The sequence below is a fragment of the Ranitomeya variabilis genome, chromosome 1 (assembly GCF_051348905.1).
Source record: "Ranitomeya variabilis isolate aRanVar5 chromosome 1, aRanVar5.hap1, whole genome shotgun sequence".
NCBI lineage: Eukaryota > Metazoa > Chordata > Amphibia > Anura > Dendrobatidae > Ranitomeya > Ranitomeya variabilis.
In genome coordinates, this window is record NC_135232.1 from 829599980 (window position 1) to 829619113 (window position 19134).

General features: G+C 41.9%; 1 protein-coding gene across 1 annotated transcript in view; it reads right to left on the minus strand.

Moving 5' to 3' along the window:
- Positions 1-19134, minus strand: part of FRAS1 (Fraser extracellular matrix complex subunit 1) — a 653238-nt gene that overhangs the window by 435888 nt on the left and 198216 nt on the right. Inside the window, exon 3 of the mRNA XM_077275534.1 lies at positions 1635-1742. Within this exon, the coding sequence (XP_077131649.1) occupies positions 1635-1742 (108 nt within the window). The remainder of the gene's footprint in view (positions 1-1634; positions 1743-19134) is intronic.

Sequence of the window (19134 nt, forward strand, 5' to 3'; positions counted from 1 at the left end):
CACAAAGTCTGCGGTGTGGAGATGCAGTTGTAGTAAAAGGTTCTGTGGCAGCAGGAGTTGCGGCAGTGCCAGCATGAGCTGGTGAGGTGTCATAAAAGGACATTGGTGGTCCAGGTCATACAAACTCTTAAAGGACCAGTGCAAGCCTAGAGAGATATCAGTGTACTGTGCGAACTGGGGCCTGAGAGTACCGTGAGTGAGTCCACTGGGTGTAACCCAGAGTGGGGTGGTGTCCCTAACAAGGGTATGGTGATGAGTGACGCTCAAAACTGACTGAGATGGTTTTTTCAACTGGTAGGGCAAAGTGACATGAATGCCCACTGTCGGGGCCCCTGGTTTATGTCATGTGTTCAACCTCGCAAGTTTGAACAGAGGTAGAGGGTACGTGATACAGTGACTGGCGTCATTGTGAATGGCCGGTATGTGTCGCAGAGACAGAGGTTGTCCTCTGCGCTGTAAACCCAAAATGTTGTCATTCTGGGACTTATAGTTCCACAAGTGTTTGTTTTGTTATGAGGGCTTAAGGGTTAGTTGGAGAGATGGGTGGGACTGACTAACCACACACACCTCCCACCTATGAGGTTGGTTACAGGTACATAATGTGACCAGGGTTTGGGTCACATGTTCAGAGTGTATGGACCTGAATGATCAGAGTGTGAGGTCCTGGATGGCCTGTGTGTTGGAATGTCCTGAAATGGACTGGATTCCTGGAGGCACATGGTGAGGCCATGGACTGAAGGCCTGTGTGTTGGAAGTTCATGGGACTGGTCTTCCCGAATAGCACATTTAGAGGCCGTAAGTGCAGAGTCTGTGACTGCACTGCATTGGGGAAGCTACCATTCCTTCTGCGGGTCTGAACTATCTGAAGTGCCCTGGTCACAAGTTAGGCAGCTTCCCTGGGAACCAGGACTGACAGGAGTCAGTGTGTGGAGCAGGAGTTCCTGTAAGGTAACTCCAGATAAAGGGAGTTACGGGCAGAGAAGTATCTGCCATTGGAACAGACTGTCGGTGGTTATTATGTCCTGATGATGTATATGATGAACTGTTTGTGATGCGGTTTATGAGTCTAAATAAACCGGTATAGACTGTTTTTGTGAGAAACCTTGCCTGAGTGCTTTAATCCCGTTGCCAAGTGAGTGTCCCCCAACACACTCAGGGAGCGCTCTCTCACAGCAGTAAGAAACTTGCTTAAAAAAGCAGGTTTCGCTTAGCTTTTGTTCCGCTTTTTGAGCGTTTTTCTCCTGCGGTTTTGTCAGGGACTAGTTGTCTCTTGAGCATGCTGATTGATAAAGTTTAGTCCCTAAGAAAAAAAATCTGATTTTACTTCATCAGGTTTTCACACCAAAAGCGCAGCAAAAACAAATACCTGAATTTTCTGAACCATCCATTGCCTTCAATGGGTGAAAAACAATGAAAAAAAAACACTGAAAGAAGTGACATGCAAAAATGTGAAAAAAAAAAAAGTATTGCAAAAATACTGGTACTGTGAAACTCAGCTGAAAATTTTCATTAAAAAAGGCATAGAAAAACACAGAGAAAACGCAATGTGAAAATAACAACTATTTGCAGGGAGACCTCAAGCATGGCAGTTGAAAATAAAGAAAGCGATTTTGGCTTAAGGAATATCTCAATACCTTTGTAAAATCACACTGAGGGTCTCGACAAAGGGTCTTCTCACACAGCACAATATTGTCATGGCAGGTGCAATCCTGGCAGGATTCAGGCTTCCATTCAGTACTGTTCTGTAATAGACAACATACAAGATGTTAGTACACGGACTATATACAATACGAAACCTTTTATAAATCCTCCGTACATATGCTTGAACAAATGAATACACTGTAATTCACAACAATAGGACAGGTCGGTATCTGTAGAATAATAAAATACAGTATTAAAAATAACCAGTGCTTCTCGGAGAGGTAAATACCAGGTCCCCATCCTGTACTGTACTCCTGGTAAAGGCTCCCAGGATTCCTTGTTCTAAGCCTATGATAATGAACAAAGGATTCCTGCCAGGAAAGGCTAGAATGATGGAGGCATTATTTCAGCTGAAGCTTCTGCCTTCAGCCTTGCCGACACCTGAACAACATATTTTACCTCAAGATCGATAAACTTTGAGGCTCGAGTGCTTTATGTATATTGAGCGCTCCGTAACATCAATGTGCAGCCCACGAGCAATGTTTCATGTACAAATTGGAAATAAATCATGATACACTGTTGTGTTCCTCTTTCGATTGCGGCGATATAATGTCTATAATCTTAAAAATTCAATGAGTTTAATGAGGATTCAGTGAATATTTTGCAATAATGAAAAGGAGTCATGAGAGTGGAATAAATTGTCATCGGATATATGATGTAACAACAATTATATCACCATAGATTTAATGAATATGTCATACCAGAGTGCATTCAAGTATTAATTCCTCCAACATCCTCTACTTCACATAAAGACTGTAGGCACATACCCTGTACTGAATATTCTGGTGTGTAGTGACACAAGCTGCTCCTTCCATTTGTAGATATTACATACTCAAACAGGTAGGAGGCTGTTTGCAGTGCTCCCGTCAGGCAGCCATGGAATAGTGGCATAGCCGCAAACTTATTAATAATTAATACATGATCAGTGGAAGTCTAAAACCTGGTACCTCGTCTGATCAGCTGTAATCACTTCCGGTGGCAGGATATAAACAGTGGCCAGCGTGCAATACCACAGCTCCATGCACAGTGTAGTGACTGCTGCCGGGTACTGAAGATCAGGTCTTATTCTATTCAATAGAAGCTAATAGAAAAACCAGTACCAGAGATATCCGTGTCAGTATGTCCGTGTGTGTAATACTTGTGGCACACATGTGGCAACCGTGTGGGCCCATGTGCCGCAGCAGTACCACACGCAGAGGTGCCAGGGATGCAGCGGTATAGTTAGCGCTGTTCCCCGGCACCGGGGGCTGATGACCGCTCGCATCATTCTCCCCTGCTCTGTCGGCGATCAGCGCGAACAGAGGAGAATGATGGGAGTTACAGTACAGACCAAAAGTTTGGACACACCTCATTTAAAGATTTTTCTGTATTTTCATTACTATGAAAATTGTAGATTCACACTGAAGGCATCAAAACTATGAATTAACACATGTGGAATTATATACTTAACAAAAAAGTATGAAACAACTGAAATTATGTCTTATATTCTAGGTTCTTCAAAGTAGCCACCTTTTGCTTTGATGACTGCTTTGGAGACTCTTGGCATTCTCTTGATGAGCTTCAAGAGGTAGTCACCGGGAATGGTTTTCACTTCATAGGTGTGCCCTGTCAGGTTTAGTAAGTGGGATTTCTTGCCTTATAAATGGGGTTGGAACCATCAGTTGTGTTGTGCAGAAGTCTGGTGGATACACAGCTGATAGTCCTACTGAATAGACTGTTAGAATTTGTTTTATGGCAAGAAAAAAGCAGCTAAGTAAAGAAAAACAAGTGGCCATCATTACTTTAAGAAATGAAGGTTAGTCGGTCTGAAAAATTGGGAAAACTTTGAAAGTGTCCCCAAGTGCAGTGGCAAAAACATCAAGCGCTACAAAGAAACTGGCACACATGAGGACCGCCACAGGAAAGAAAGACCAAGAGTCACCTCTGCTTCTCAGGATAAGTTTATCCGAGTCACCAGCCTCAGAAATCGCAGGGTAACAGCAACTCAGATTAGAGACCAGGTCAATGCCACACAGAGTTCTAGCAGCAGACACATCTCTACAACAACTGTTAAGAGGAGACTTTGTGCAGCAGGCCTTCATGGTAAAATAGCTGCTAGGAAACCACTGCAAAGGACAGGCAACAAGCAGAAGAGACTTGTTTGGGCTAAAGAACACAAGGAATGAACATTAGACCAGTGGAAATCTGTGCTTTGGTCTGATGAATCCAAATTTGAGATCTTTGGTTCCAAACACCGTGTCTTTGTGCGACGCAGAAAAGGTGAACGGGTGGACTCTACGTGCCTGGTTCCCACCATGAAGCATGGAGGAGGAGGTGTGATGGTGTGGGGGTGCTTTGCTGGTGACACTATTGGGGATTTATTCAAAATTGAAGGCATACTGAACCAGCATGGCTACCACAGCATCTTGCAGCGGCATGCTATTCCATCCGGTTTGAGTTTAGTTGGACCATAATTTATTTTTCAACAGGACAAAGATCCCAAACACACCTCCTGGCTGTGTAAGGGCTATTTGACCAAGAAGGAGAGTGATGGGGTGCTACGCCAGATAACCTGGCCTCCACAGTCACCAGACCTGAACCCAATTGAGATGGTTTGGGGTGAGCTGGACCGCAGAGTGAAGGCAAAAGGACCAACAAGTGCTAAGCATCTCTGGGAACTCCTTCAAGATTTTTGGAAGACCATTCCCGGTGACTAACTCTTGAAGCTCCTCAAGAGAATACCAACAGTGTGCAAAGCAGTCATCAAAGGAAAAGGTGGCTACTTTGAAGAACCTAGAATATAAGACATATTTTCAGTTGTTTCACACTTTTTTGTTAAGTATATAAGTCCACATGTATTAATTCATAGTTTTGATGCCTTTAGTGTGAAAGTGCAATTATCATAGTCATGGAAATACAGAAAAATCTTTAAATGAGAAGATGTGTCCAAACTTTTGGTCTGTACTGTATATTCAAGTGGTAACAGTGAGAGCAGATGGCGGCTGATGGGACTGTTACTCCCATCAGCCTACACCTGCTGCCGCTAATAACAATGAGATTAGGAGGTGGCTGATGGAAGTATTCATCACCTCCTGTGACATAAAAAAGTTTTAAAAAAACGGCATGGGTTCCCTTTTATTTTTCATAAGCAGACAGGAAAAACTTACAACCCTCAGCTGTCAGCATTAGCAAGGATGATTATCAAGAACAGAGGGGCCCACCCCTTTTTGACAACCAGCCAAGCTAAATCTGACAGCCGGCGGCTGGTATTCTCTGGCTGGTAAGGGGCCATGTATATTGACCCCACACCAACCACCCAGAAAAGGCACATCTATCAGATTCACCAATTCTGGCGCTTTGCCCATCTCTTCCCACTTGCCCTGTAGCGTTGACATGTAAGGTTCATATTTGTAGGGTTGATGTCACCTTTGCATGGAAAGCCCGTGTGTTGTGACTGTCACACACCCGCGACACATGAAGCTGCGGTGCCAGACACCTAATTATTGGAGCGCCCCAGGTATCCGGGTTCCCGCTGCAGTTTCTTTGGTAAGCATTATAGCTGGCTGAATAAGGAGGGAGCCGAACATATTCGCTCATGTCTACTCAACAATTACACAACATCGTGTGCAAACACCGTTAATTTGGTAAATCAGAAAAGGGGTATAATGGCTGATCTCCTGGAACAACTATAGAAGAATTCTCCATATCTTTTTCAGCTTTGATCACAATATAAACAAAATAATCTCTTCTTTGATAAAGTACAGTTCTCCTTGGCCTCTCATTCTGTTCTATAACTGCTCTGTGAAGCTAAAGTTTAGTACCGCTCACCTGAGGATTAGCCCCCTGGTTCCTTAATCAGTTTCCTGTAGTTTTTTTATATGTAGGCTATCACATTGTTGTTAGATCTCATTCTTCTCGCTGCACTATAAAATTGTTGGTCTAGTTTTCCTAAGAAAAACACAGTAACAGCAAAAAGAAACTGACTTCAAAAGACACATTTCTATTGGTAATAGGCTATTCTGACAGACTGCTCTGTTAGGGTCCCAATGCTATGGTTTCCTTTTAAAAATCATTACCCTAATGGGCCAATTAAAGGTGCATTTACACAATTCAGATTAGAACGTTAAAGACCCTTCATTCACGATAATTGTGCAATGTGAATGGGTTAAGTGACTGAATGATCTGTTACTAAATGCTTGTACATTGTGCATGAAATCCATTATGTGAGCAAATTAATTCTTGTTCAACTTTTGAAAATTGTTTAATATAAATGGAGATTGTTCGATCCTTCAACGATTAGACCGACAAAAAGAAGGAGTGGAAATTCGAGTCCTAAATAGGTATGGCTTTCAGTGATTGGTTGGTTGTGTTCCGAAGGGAATGGTCAGTAGCAGCTGGAGCATTGGATCGATGTACATATTCATGTCACATTGTTTATAGTTAGTATCATGCTAGTGTTTATATATAACCATGAAATTGATTGTGGAACATTTTAGAACATTCAATTACATATTCTTTCTACAGTATAAATGGAAATGGTTGTACAATATTTTCTGAATTCATGAATTTGACATAAATAGTATCACTAATGGGATTTGAACATTAAACACACCTACACTTAGCTGTCCGTGTGAACACCGTGCATGATGTTCAATGTCACAATGTATCAATTGCTATTTAACCATCTCATTCACGATTCTCATCCTGTGTAAACACTTGACTGACATTGCTTGCTAGTCACGAGTTCACTGGTTAAATGGTTATCTCCTCGTATAAAAGAACTATAAGAATCAGGGTTATCTGTCAACATCAGTGAAGCTTCATTAAGTAAAAGAACTGATAAAACTGGAAAGGCTCTAGCAAGAATGAAAACAACGAAAGTTACAAAACCTGTGTGAACAAGGCATTTGCTCCACAGTTAAGTTCAATCTCTCTTTCATCCATAAAGAACAGGTTGGTCCTGGGACGAAACCATCAAAACCATGTCTTTGCTCTAGTACATGGTCTCTGGAGATTCTCTTTGCTTTTTAACCCTAAGTTTTGACAGATACCATTGGTGATTTTCAGAGGTGACCCACACATTTCTGTTTCCACATGAGAGAGTCGATTATGATGCTATATAATGGCTTTTCAGCTCAAGTTAAAGTCAGTTGGACTCTCTTGACAAGAATTGGCCTCCTCGATTAGGAAAGGTATAAGACAACGCTTCCATCTATTATCCTATAGGTCAGTGCATGGCACAAAGTGCTAAACCTGATGCAGATACCCACTGTGGCAAGAAGCGTCATCTTTCTATGGGGCTTTACATCCATGGAACACTGGTGTTTCTCCAAAAATTGCATTAATGTTTATGTTACCAGGCCCTATTTTGAAGATTAAAGAAGCACTCTCATTAAGTTTTTTTTTATTTTTTAACTAAACCTGTGCATGTGTGTCTGTAATGTTGTGTCAGTGTGTTAATATACTCACCTACCCCCATCTTCTCCAGGTTCCAGCGCTGTTCTGCTCCTCTTCTGGATGATGTCACCACTCTGCAGACTTCCTGGGTCACATTGCGCTCTGCGTGACCCCGAAGTGGTTTCTACAATTTAAGTCTATAGAGTGTCAGAACAAGACTCCATAGACTTACATTGTAAAAGAGACTTCTCGCTCACAGGCAGAGCCTTCTTTAAGCAGGGTCGAATAGCAAATGATCATAACTGTAGAGATCACTAACCTACTCAGTTTGTTTGTTATGGTGGGAGGCGATATTTGAAGTTGATTAGGGCATTATACAACAATAATTCTTTGCCATATGGTGGCCCTAGGCTTAATTTAGGGTCTCTCCGGCAATTACTATTTGGCTGACCAAAGTTAGGTTGCTAGATGGAAATGAAGGGCAGTCATCATGCAAACCTAAAACTTACATGTTCTTCCGTTCCTTCTATTCGTCCACCATTTCTGACAGTTATTGTGAATTTTATTAATAAGGGTTTCTAGGACAAAAATCTCATCTTTCCTGCAAATTTATGAATGTATGTTTTGAATGACTAGCTTACTTTTCTATAGTCACGTGCTTGCTAAGCCCATCACGTTTGCGTTACATACTAAAATACTCTATTCTTTAATTTGTTGGACAAATGTTCAATCAAACTTTTAGTTGAACCATAAGAAATAGTAATATCTGTTCTGTATTCTATGATGAAATCTCTGCTGACACCTAACAGGTATTTAGACCAGATCTTCTAAGCTGTGTGGTGGCATTTTGCTAGTGTACTATATGATCCATTGTACGGATTACAGATGTCCATAAAACGCTGTGATATAACGTAGGCACAGAATGGTTAATTGCCTACTAGCTCATCCTATATATTTCCTTAAAAAAAAAAGAGAATTTTTTTTTTGTAAGCTACAGATGAGTAACGACTGCATTTATTTTACAGAATTGTGGCAGTTAATCGCCTGCCAATCAGTGACAAAGAAGCCAACTGGCACATGCAATTCAGCATATTTGTATGCACAAGTTCAGATTGATAGATACCCGTCACATTCTTCATTCCGAAAGCCACAATACTTTATCATGTCACCACATACAGTATTAAATAGAAAAGATTAGAATTTGCATTACATGCATACACTCTGTATGTCTTACATGTATTATGCCCTTGTTTCTAGGAACATGGCAATCCTTTGCTCACATTTCAATTACCTTCCCGTGATACCAAGCAATAAATAATTTAGGTAAGATTATAAATCTGGAACGACGAATCATACTGCCACTGAACACCACATTCAGAGTCACTCTGGGAACACTGGCAACAATTGCTATCTGGGATACAGTAAACTTATCTCCAGAAATAAGAGCAAGTTATGGACCTCGTAAGTGCAAATTATATTTAGGTCTATGTGGGGGTTCTGTAAACAGCAATAGGTTTGGGGTCGAATAGAGTGCCACCACCTAGGGAGTCAGCAATATAAGACTGCAGTGCATATGGAGAACCACACATACAACTAACGGCAGCTTTATAAAGTCATTATATTTACATTCTACCTAATTTCATGAGCATGACTCCCCAAGGCATTTCAGCTCTAAAACTTTATGTTGTGTACAATATCTCTCAAATGATATTCACAATTCTGCACTTTAAGTGTAGATCCAATTACTGCCGGTGGTAAGTTATAACTAAAAAAAAGAAAAAAAAGATTCTCGTATAACCGTGGAATAAACCTGTAACACACATTCAGTCAAACCATTTATAAAGTTTTATTTCTTATTTGTATAACTTTTATATCTGATAACACAGGTTTGTGAAGCAAAAAGTGCTGCTGTACATTTTTGCCAATAGCCTTGGCCCTTTTTTAATTCTTAATAGGTTACACCTATCTCCCTATTCTTTTCCACTCTGTCCTATTAAACATTTAGGGAGCGGTGTCACAAAAACCTCCATTAACTGTGGTTTTCAAAGGTTTCAGCAATGCCCAGGAGATGGTCTTCAGGGAGTTCAGGAGGTTCTGTTGAGTGAGTGTGTTGAGTTCTGAGAATGCTTTCTATGGGTCATACTCTATATGATCCTTAATTTCATGATTTATGACTACAAATCGATAATGGTGAATTCTCAAGATGCTATTCTCTCCATTGCGTTAAAAAAGCACATTACAAATGTTATTTTGTTGCTAAATTTCCACTCTGGCCACTAAGTCTAAAGGCCTCCATGCATGTTAGACTAAAATTGGCCAAATGTGGATATTTCATCGGGATCAGTCTTATAAGCATGGGAATCTTAAAACTCTCCCTTTACAGAAGATGTTAGGGGAGAAAAGTATCGGGCATGCTGAATTTTGGCACATGATCCTTTTGTAATACTGGAGATAAGCCGCTACAGAGTCTGGCAATGGCTTTCTCATGGATAACTCAGGAGTACGCCACCGAGAATGGAGTATAGAGGAGTTGAGAGAGAGAGCTGTCAGTCGAATGACTGCAACCAAGGATAACATCTGCAAAGAAGTTTGTATGTTCTCCTCGTGTTTGCGTGGGTTTCCAGGGGGTACTCCAGTCTCCTCCGAAGACATACTGATAGGCAATTTAGATAGTGAGCCCAAATGGAAACAGTGATGATGGTGTCTATAAAGTGCTGCAGAATATGATGGTGCTATGTTAGTAAGTATAATAAAAAGAAGAAACTTAACAAAAAATTTTTAAAGGACTTAAAGAAGCATTCCCATCTAAGTTCTTAATATATTGCAATTATATTATATAGCACTGTGTATTTACAATTGCTCATTTTGTCCTTCTACCCAGCTAATTCTTTATCTGCTCTATGTAGGAACAGGAAGTCTCTTGTCCTTGCATTTATCATTCCCCTCTTCAAGTCCTGACCAAGCTCCTCCATGCCTTCTCCTGCCAGAGACTTTTGCAGTGACTTCTGGCTCATACAGGGAAAATGTACCTCCTGTTTCCACATAGAGCTTAGGAGGATTCAGCTAGTCAGTTTTTAAATCACGTGATGTCATAGACCTAATGGAAAAGAAAACAAGTAGTTGGGTAGAAAGGCGAAATGAGCAATTGTAAGTACACAATGCTATATAATATGTTGATTGCTATATATTAAGAGGATAAAAATGTTGTTGGCAGTGTTTAAAGTAGTTTACATTGAAAATGCATATTTTGATGCAAATTAAAAAGCATGACTAGCAACCTATAGAAGCCATATCTATGTGCAAGAATAATACTAAGCAGTCACGAGTATTTGTGTCAGTAAATTTGGTTTAAATTTGAGATCTTTTGAAAAATCAAAGAAAATGACCAATGTAAAAATGAACTAGCCTGTTCTACGCCCACAGGAAAAAAAGGTGTACCATTGGGTACACCTTCCTGTCAACTGTTTTGTTCTTTTCAGACATACTCTACCTCTGATGTGCTGGGATACAAAGCCTACAGTAACAAGACGGTTTCTAGTTTAAAGAGCTGTATCCAGGGCAACAAATATAAATTCTACCTAAAGATATACAGAAAAAAACTGGCAGTAAAAGTACTGAACAGCCGAGAAGGATCCCACTAAAGACTATATTAATACAGTCATGTACTCAACGCCTTTGACTTTTGGCAGAAGAAATCAAAGCGCCTGGACAGTGCAAAATGTAGATGAGGGCAGCAGTAATTCCTCTTACTTTGCCATACAGCAGGTACAATGACAGGGAACGGACGTTAGCCTTGAAGTTACTGTAGATTGTAATGTGAGCCCAGAAGCTGCTGGAGGTGAAGATTAACGGCGCAGTTTTAGAATGAGAACAGGAAAACATGCAGTAGAATCAGCCTGAACCCCTGAGCTCACACATACATGGTTCCTTGATTCCTTCCTTCAAAGTGACACAAGGAAGATGAAAGTACCTAAATCTTAGATTTTTTTTCAGATTTATGTGTACCGTACATTTAATCCTCTGCTCTTCCTGGGATTTTGGGAGCACTGGGTGGTCCTATCAGTGACTGACAGCTACCTCTGTATGCACAATTATACAAAGAAATCTGTCAGTCACTGACAGGACCCAAAGTCACAGGAAGAGCAGAGGACTAAATGATTAAAGCTTAGGTTGTACTGTCCTTTCTCACAGAAATATACATCAATAGACCCTTGCACTATTATATGGTGCCTATAGAGTGGGCTGCATTTTCATAGTAACAAATTCCCTTTAAAAAGGACAGGCATTGGATTTTTTTTAATTTAAACTGAGTGATAACGGAGAACGATGGGAGCTGATGTGCACATGTGCACCGGCAATGACATCATTATAATGTTGCTGTTGGTTATTGACAGCTGCATTTAAACTGTAAAACTGCAGGGATAGGAGCTAACTCCAATTGCTGCAGATAGAGGTAGATGCCGGCTATGTAACACATCTGGCATCGGCCTGATATGAAGCTGGCTTCATACATTTATTACTGATCTATGATGAAAATTTACATTGCACATTGTTAAGGGGTCAAATATTTTATTTACCGATTTCAGTCTTAGCTCTTTCTGGCCTCTACATCTGAAGGGCCATCTCACTCACGGATTGACAGGCTTCTAGGGGCATGCAAATAAAACTACTACAAATATCTGGGTTGACAAAATACCTAACATTCAGGTAAGCATTAGGAACACTGACAATATATATATGGCTGCTGGCTGGTGCCAAATGCTAGTGTTAATTCCCCAAAGAGATCATGATCTAGAGACAGGGAACAAAGAAAGAATTAGAATATCCTGACTCTCAGTCTGGTTGCAATTTTAGCAATTTGTACCAATATGCAGCTGTCAACGTAACATGAGACGTCATTTACACCTGCCGATTCAGGACGTTAAATGACCACTAGTGATGAGCGAATATACTCGTTACTCGAGATTTCTCGGGGGTCCTCCCGAGTATTTTTTAGTGCTCGGAGATTTTGTTTTTCTTGCCGCAGCTGAATGATTTACAGTAATTAGCCAGCATAAGTACATGTGGGGATTCCCTAGCAACCAGGCAACCCCCACATGTACTTATGCTGGCTAATTACTGTAAATCATTCAGCTGCGGCACAGAAAACTAAATCTCCGAGCACTAAAAAAATACTCAGAGGACCCCCGAGCATGCTCAAGAAATCTCGAGTAACGAGTATATTCGCTCATCACTAATGACCAATCGGATACATGCATGTCGATCAGCTGTCAATTGATTGTCCATTTAGACAGACTAGAATTCTTTGCCGACAGAATGATTGCATTATCATCAGTACATGTCCAGTTTACACTGGACTATCTGCTGCCAATAGCAATTATTTTTAAGCCTGCTTAAAAATCATCACACTTCGTGAAGGAAACTTTTGCTCATATGTTGGGTGATGGCAGGCCTATTTAAGTGTGCAATACCTGGGAACTAGCGTTCCTACAAACACTCAGCCTCAATTATAAGCCTGTTTATATAGGACTTTACATAAATGCCCATTTTAATTTTTCCATGGCCCCATCTCTTTCTACCATAAAATGGATCCACCTTGTTGCATACAATATCATGTATTCTGTTAAGAAAAAGGCACCTTGCTTTGTTTTGTATTTCTTATCGTGAAAAAAGGGTAGGTCTTCAGAAAACATGCCAAAAAATGGGGAATTTTATGTCCAGATTTTGCAGATTGGAATATTCTCTACCCAAACACAAACCATAGTGAGTTTCATGTCAAGTCAATTAACCAAACAATATATTTTTGTAGCATGAACATGTAAAATCAGAGTACCAGCAGGACACACATGCAGATATTACCCTTTGCCAGATTGCAACCAATGCCCCAGAGCCTTGGTGCAACCCAGTGTTTGTACTTTCATAGGACTTTCTGCCAAAGTAATTCTTTTGTTATTTTGTACCCTTACAGTCATGAAATCTTTCAAGCTATTGTACTGTAGCTCTATTACATTTTGGATCCATTCTAAAACACACAGTATATGAATCAGTCCACCTTCCCGCATTACTTGAAAAATGGTGATTTTCCAGTGCATGAAGCGGCTAATCCTCAATTTCTTTTGTGAAGATGAAGAGACCCAAACATTGACTTAGATTTCTTTGATGTGACATGCTTGGGAATAATACACATAACTGGCGCACAAGGCCGGGAACTGAAGCTAGCTGCAGCTGCTTGTGCTTCTCACTTACATAGAGTGAGAAATAGCACAAGGTTATAAAGATACTGCTTTTAAGCTAAACTACAAAGTAGCATGTGTTAAATTCGAAGGAAGATTAGTGATCGAGATTAGATAAAAAATATAAGAGAAATGGACAGCTGTCTCATAAAAATACATTACTGGAAACATGCGCCAGTCTTTAAGACAAGCTAAGCAGAGCAAGACCCACCAAATCTATTAGAAGATCCCCTCAACATCACATTAAACCCTACTGATTGCTTAAAAAAAATTGGCTTAAGTCAATGTAAATTGTTGGGCAAATATGGGGGTGAACCATAATTTACAAGTTTTTCACATCGGTTTTCTGTTGCAATAAAGTTCCCGCCTGAGTTTTTGGGTAACATTACACCACACAGCCAATTGGAAGTAACTGATTATTCCATTATCTTGTAAAACATAGCCTATCTTATCTGTAATAAAACACTTTCCAGCTCTAATTTATAATAACATCGATGAAAAGCTATAGGGAATTTTCATTTCTCTCTGTTCAATGCGTGAACATAAGACCACACATTGCTAATTGGCTGCAAACATTTCTAAATGGGTCTTGCAGAAATCCATACATACCGTATATGCTGCAGATACGACCCCATCTAGATACACGGAACAAATTTTCAGCACCAGAAATTTATTGAGCTGATCATCTTTGTGTAAACATATTCTTACCGAAAGATTTTTGTCAAACATCATACTGATGGTCTCGATGACTTGGGTCTTGCTTATTGTTAAGTTTGCTACTCACACTACAACTTGGCAGCCCTAAAGCTTGGTGATGGCAGGGCAAGCTTTCCGCCTAATCCCCTGGTGCCCATTGTAATTGTAAAAGCAGGGATATTAGTCTGTAGCAGTGTATCATGACTTGGACAGGACTTCTGACCGAAATACTATAACATACAAAGAGATTCTTGAGGCGGGCACTTTGAAATGTGCTATTTAAAAGAAATAGTTTCTAATGAGCAGTATCATAGACCAGGGAATCTATGTGCCACAAGAGTTAGAAGCTGGTGACGGGTGCCAATAAGTCACTCGATCCTTTAGTTTGGTGAGAAGTGAGATACACTAATACACCAGTCATGTAAGAAATAGGCATCAACTGACCTACATGCTGGATAATTATCCCTTTCATTTTCCTTTTTTTGCAGCCTCTAATTGAAGTTAATTCAGTATAACATCTGATAATTATGAATAAACCTCCAAATTAACCTGTATTTATCCCATTTAAGAGCACTACAGGCAATTTTTATATAGCACAGTGGATGCAAGAAAATTATAGTTACTTACCGATAACGGTATTTCTCTGATCCCATGATGGCACCACGGAGAGAGGGGTCCGCCCCCAGGGACAGGAAACCTACAGGTGAAAAAGGGCGTACCTCTCTCCCACATCAGTTGTTTTACAGAGCCTTTATACAGAACTTCGGCTGCAACTTAATATTTACACAAATTAAGCTTAACAATTTTAACTTAACAGAGGCACCGTGACTAAGGTAACTAACTATACATTATAGTGTGCACACCTGTGTGTGAAAAGGGAGGGAATATGCCATCATGGGATCAGAGAAATACCGTTATCGGTAAGTAACTATATTTTTCTCTATCCCCATGATGGCACCACGGAGAGATTTGCATAGATTGTAACTCTTAGGGAGGGACCACTGCCTCTAGAACCCTTCGCCCAAAGGTGAAATCAGAGGAGGTCAAGTCTAAGCGGTAGTGTTTGAAAAATGTAGACTGTGAAGACCAAGTGGCCGCTCTACATATCTGTTGTATCGAAGCGCCAGCTCTCTCCGCCCAGGATGATGCCACTGCTCTGGTTGAGTGAGCTTTTATATTCTCCGGGATGGCCGTCCCGCTGGATGAGTAGGATAGGGCGATGGCATCTTTTATCCACCTTGCTAACGTGGCTTTCGATGCTTTTTGTCCCTTCCGTGGACCCTGGAAGCAGACAAACAGAGCCCTATCCTTCCTGCACTCCCTAGTGGCTGACAAATATCGGACTAGGCACCTTTTTACGTCAAGGGTATGTAGTGTTTTTTTCGCCCTCATTTTTGGGGTTGGGACAAAATGAGGGCAGAGAGATCTCTTGTGTCCTGTGAAATTGTGACGCGATCTTAGGGAGGTAAGCCGGGTCAGTTTTTAGAATGACTCTATCGTCGAGAATTTGAGTAAAGGGAGGACACGCGGATAGTGCTTGTATGTCACTGACACGACGGGCCGAGGTTAGGGCCACTAGGAGTGTGGTTTTTAGAGATAGGACCTTTAGGGGTGCGTCTGCCAGGGGTTCGAAGGGAGGTTTGGTTAGCGCATTTAAAACAAGGTTTAAGTCCCATGGAGGGGCATTATGAAGAGGGATAGGCCTTGATCTACCCGCGGCTTTAATGAATCTCGTGATCCATCGGTTTCTGGCTAGATCATAATTATACAACGCTCCCAAGGCTGCTACCTGAACCTTCAGAGTACTCGTAGCTAAACCTTTTTCCAACCCCTTTTGCAGGAACTCAAGAATTTCCCCTATTGGGATTTCCCCCGATGGTTCTGCACCCGATACCGACAAAAAATTTTTCCACACTTTCCCGTATATCCTGGTGGTTACGAGTTTCCTACTCTGTAATAATGTGGACACCAGATTGGGTGAGAAACCTTTATCGCTCAATAGCTTCCTTTCAAAAGCCAAGCTGTCATGTGTAGGCTTTTGACGCTGGGGTGACACACTGGGCCCTGGGATAACAGATTTTGAGAGTCTGGTAGAACCCATGGGCTGTCTATGGACATTTTTCTTAGCCAAGAAAACCATATTCTGCGAGGCCAGAACGGAGCTATTACTATCACAGTTGCTCCCTCCTCCCGAATTTTTCTTAGGACTAGGGGAATAAGGGATATTGGAGGGAACGCGTAGGCGAGGCGATAGTTCCAGGGAATTGTAAGGGCGTCCAGAGCTACTGGGCCCCCCCGGGGATCGATTGAGCAGAACATTTTTACCTTCCGGTTTTGATTGTCCGCGAATAGGTCTATCTCTGGCTCTCCCCAACGCATTACTATCTGGTTGAACACCGATTGTTTTAGCTCCCACTCCCCCTGTTTTAAGCGCGTCCTGATGAGGAAGTCTGCGGTTTGGTTTTCTGAGCCTTTTATGTAGAGGGCTGTTAGAGACTTCAGGTTGTGCTCTGCTATGTGAAAGATGGATCGAGTTTCTTTCATCAGTGCTTGCGACCTGGTACCCCCTTGGTGGTTTAGATATGCTACTACCACCTGATTGTCTGAGAAGATTTTTACGTGGTGGGAGCGAAGGAGTTTTAGAAAGTGTGTCAGGTTTACCGCTAACAGTTCTTTCATGTTTGATGAGGTTAGTTCTTGATTTTTGTTCCAGTTCCCTTGTGCCACTTGACCGTCTACATGTGCTCCCCACCCCCAGGGGCTTGCATCCGTCGTCAGGATTTTCTCCGGCGGTAGTGCCCAAGGGACCCCCTTGGTAAGATTTACTGGGTTCGCCCACCATTCTAGGGAGTGTATCGTAGTTGATGATATACTTAATTGCCCGTCTAAATTTCCGCCCAGATACAGGCTTGAATTTAAAGTCTCCCATTGTAAGTCCCGGGTATGACACTGTGCCCACTGTACGGCCGGGATGCAGGCTGTCATAGAGCCCAGCAGCGACATAGCTTTCCTGAGAGTGGTGACCGGGGATGTCGACAACTGCGACACAGCCTGTGTCATTTTTTGAATCTTCCCCTGAGGAAGATAGCACATTTGTGTGCTTGAGTCCAGGACTATCCCTAAGTACTCCTGTACCTGAGCAGGGACTACTTTGGATTTGGAAAGGTTCAATAGCCAACCTAGGCTTGACAGAGAAGTCATGACCAAATCCAACTGTTGTTTGCAGTGATGGAATGATGTCCCTGCTACAAGGAGATCGTCCAGGTAGGGAACTATCAGGATATTCTGTTCCCGTATATGAGCCATCACTTCCGACATTATTTTCGTGAATACCCGGGGTGCGATAGCTAACCCAAATGGGAGGGCCCGGAACTGATAGTGTTTTATCTCCCCCTAGATATTCGCTGCTAGTCTGAGATACTTTTGATGATCCCTGTGGATCGGCACATGGTAGTATGCATCTCGTAAGTCTAGAACAGTCATGAAACACAACGGAAAGAGTATTTTCACGCAAGATATTATTGTCTCCATTTTGAAGTGTGGGATTTCAAGGAAACTGTTTAATTTTTTGAGATTTATGATCGTCCTGTACGATCCATCTGGTTTCCTTCGGAGGAAGAGGGGGGAGTAGAAGCCCATGCCTCTTTCCTGGTGTGGGACTTCCTGTAAGACTCCCTTCTGGATTAGGCTTAAAATTTCTTCCTGGAGAGCTGACTGTTCTTGTGACTGTCTCTGCGGTGTTACCATAAAGAAGTTGTTGGGAGGAACGCGACATTTTAGTTTGAGCCCTTCTTGTATTATGCCTAAAATCCAGGGACTGTTTGAGATTTTTTCCCAGGCTGGAAGAAAACCGGCTAGTCTCCCACCGACCCGGGGAACACCTTCATTGAGTTTTTTTATTATCAGGGGTGGGTTTGTTGAACAGGAAACCTCTGTTTTTATTTCTTTTGTCTTCCCATGCCTCTTTGTTCCCTTTAGGGGGTCTCCTTCGCATGAATTTTCTATTCCGAAAGGAACGCCTGTAAGACTGGTTGGGGAATCCAGGGAAAGATTTTTTCTTATCCCCGGCTTTGTCGAGGATATCGTCTAGCGTTGACCCGAACAAGAATTCGCCTTCGCAAGGTATTGAACATAGTCTCGTTTTTGTCTGAAGATCCCCAGGCCAGCATTTTAGCCACAGGGCACGTCTTGCGGCGTTTGAGAAGGCGGCTGACCTGGCTGCTAGCCTGACCGAGTCTACGGATGTGTCAGCCAAAAAGGCTGCTGCACCTTGCATTACGGACACTGATTTTTGAATTGTCTCTCTTGAGACTTTCTCCTTTAACTGGGAGTCTAAGTGCTCGAGCCATACCATTAGGGCGCGGGCCGTGCAGGTGGCCGCGATGGCTGGTTTTAGTCCACCCCCTGCAGCTTCCCAGGAGTTTTTTAAGAAAGTCTCGGCCTTTTTGTCCATTGGGTCTTTTAAGGTACCCATGTCCTCAAAGGGCAGGGCAAACTTTTTAGAGGCTTTTGCTATGGCCACATCTAACTTTGGTGCCTTACTCCAGGATGAGGAGGCTGGGTCATCGAAGGGGTACTTTCTCTTGGGAGTCAGAAGAGCTTTTTTGTCTGGCTTTTTCCATTCTCTCTTAATTAGAGAATGAATTTTCTCGTTTATTGGGAATGCTCTTCTTTTCTTTTGCTCCAGACCGCTGAACATTATGTCCTGCGCTGTTCTTTTAGGTTTCTCATCTACCAGCCCCATTGTTGTTCTGACTGCTTTCACTAAGGCGTCTGTCTCCTCTATAGGGAAGCAACTGCGCCCCCCTTCTGAGGATACTGAAGAGGTGTCAGAGGCTGATGAATCATTTGAGTCAGATGGCTCGCTTTCTGACTCGTCTGCACTAGACTCAGGGAACCCATGGCTTGTCTTGTGTTTTTTCTTTGTGGTTTTAATGCCTTTAAGGGCACTCTCCACCTGACTTTTTATCAATGAATTAAGCTCTGAGGCAAATGCTGGGGTTTCCTCCTGAATTGTCTTTTTTATACAAGTACTGCACAGTCTTTTCTGCTAGGAGGAAGGCAGTTCCCCTAGACATAAAGCACACTCTCTAGGCTTTGTTTTGCCTGTACATTTTCTTCCCTAGGA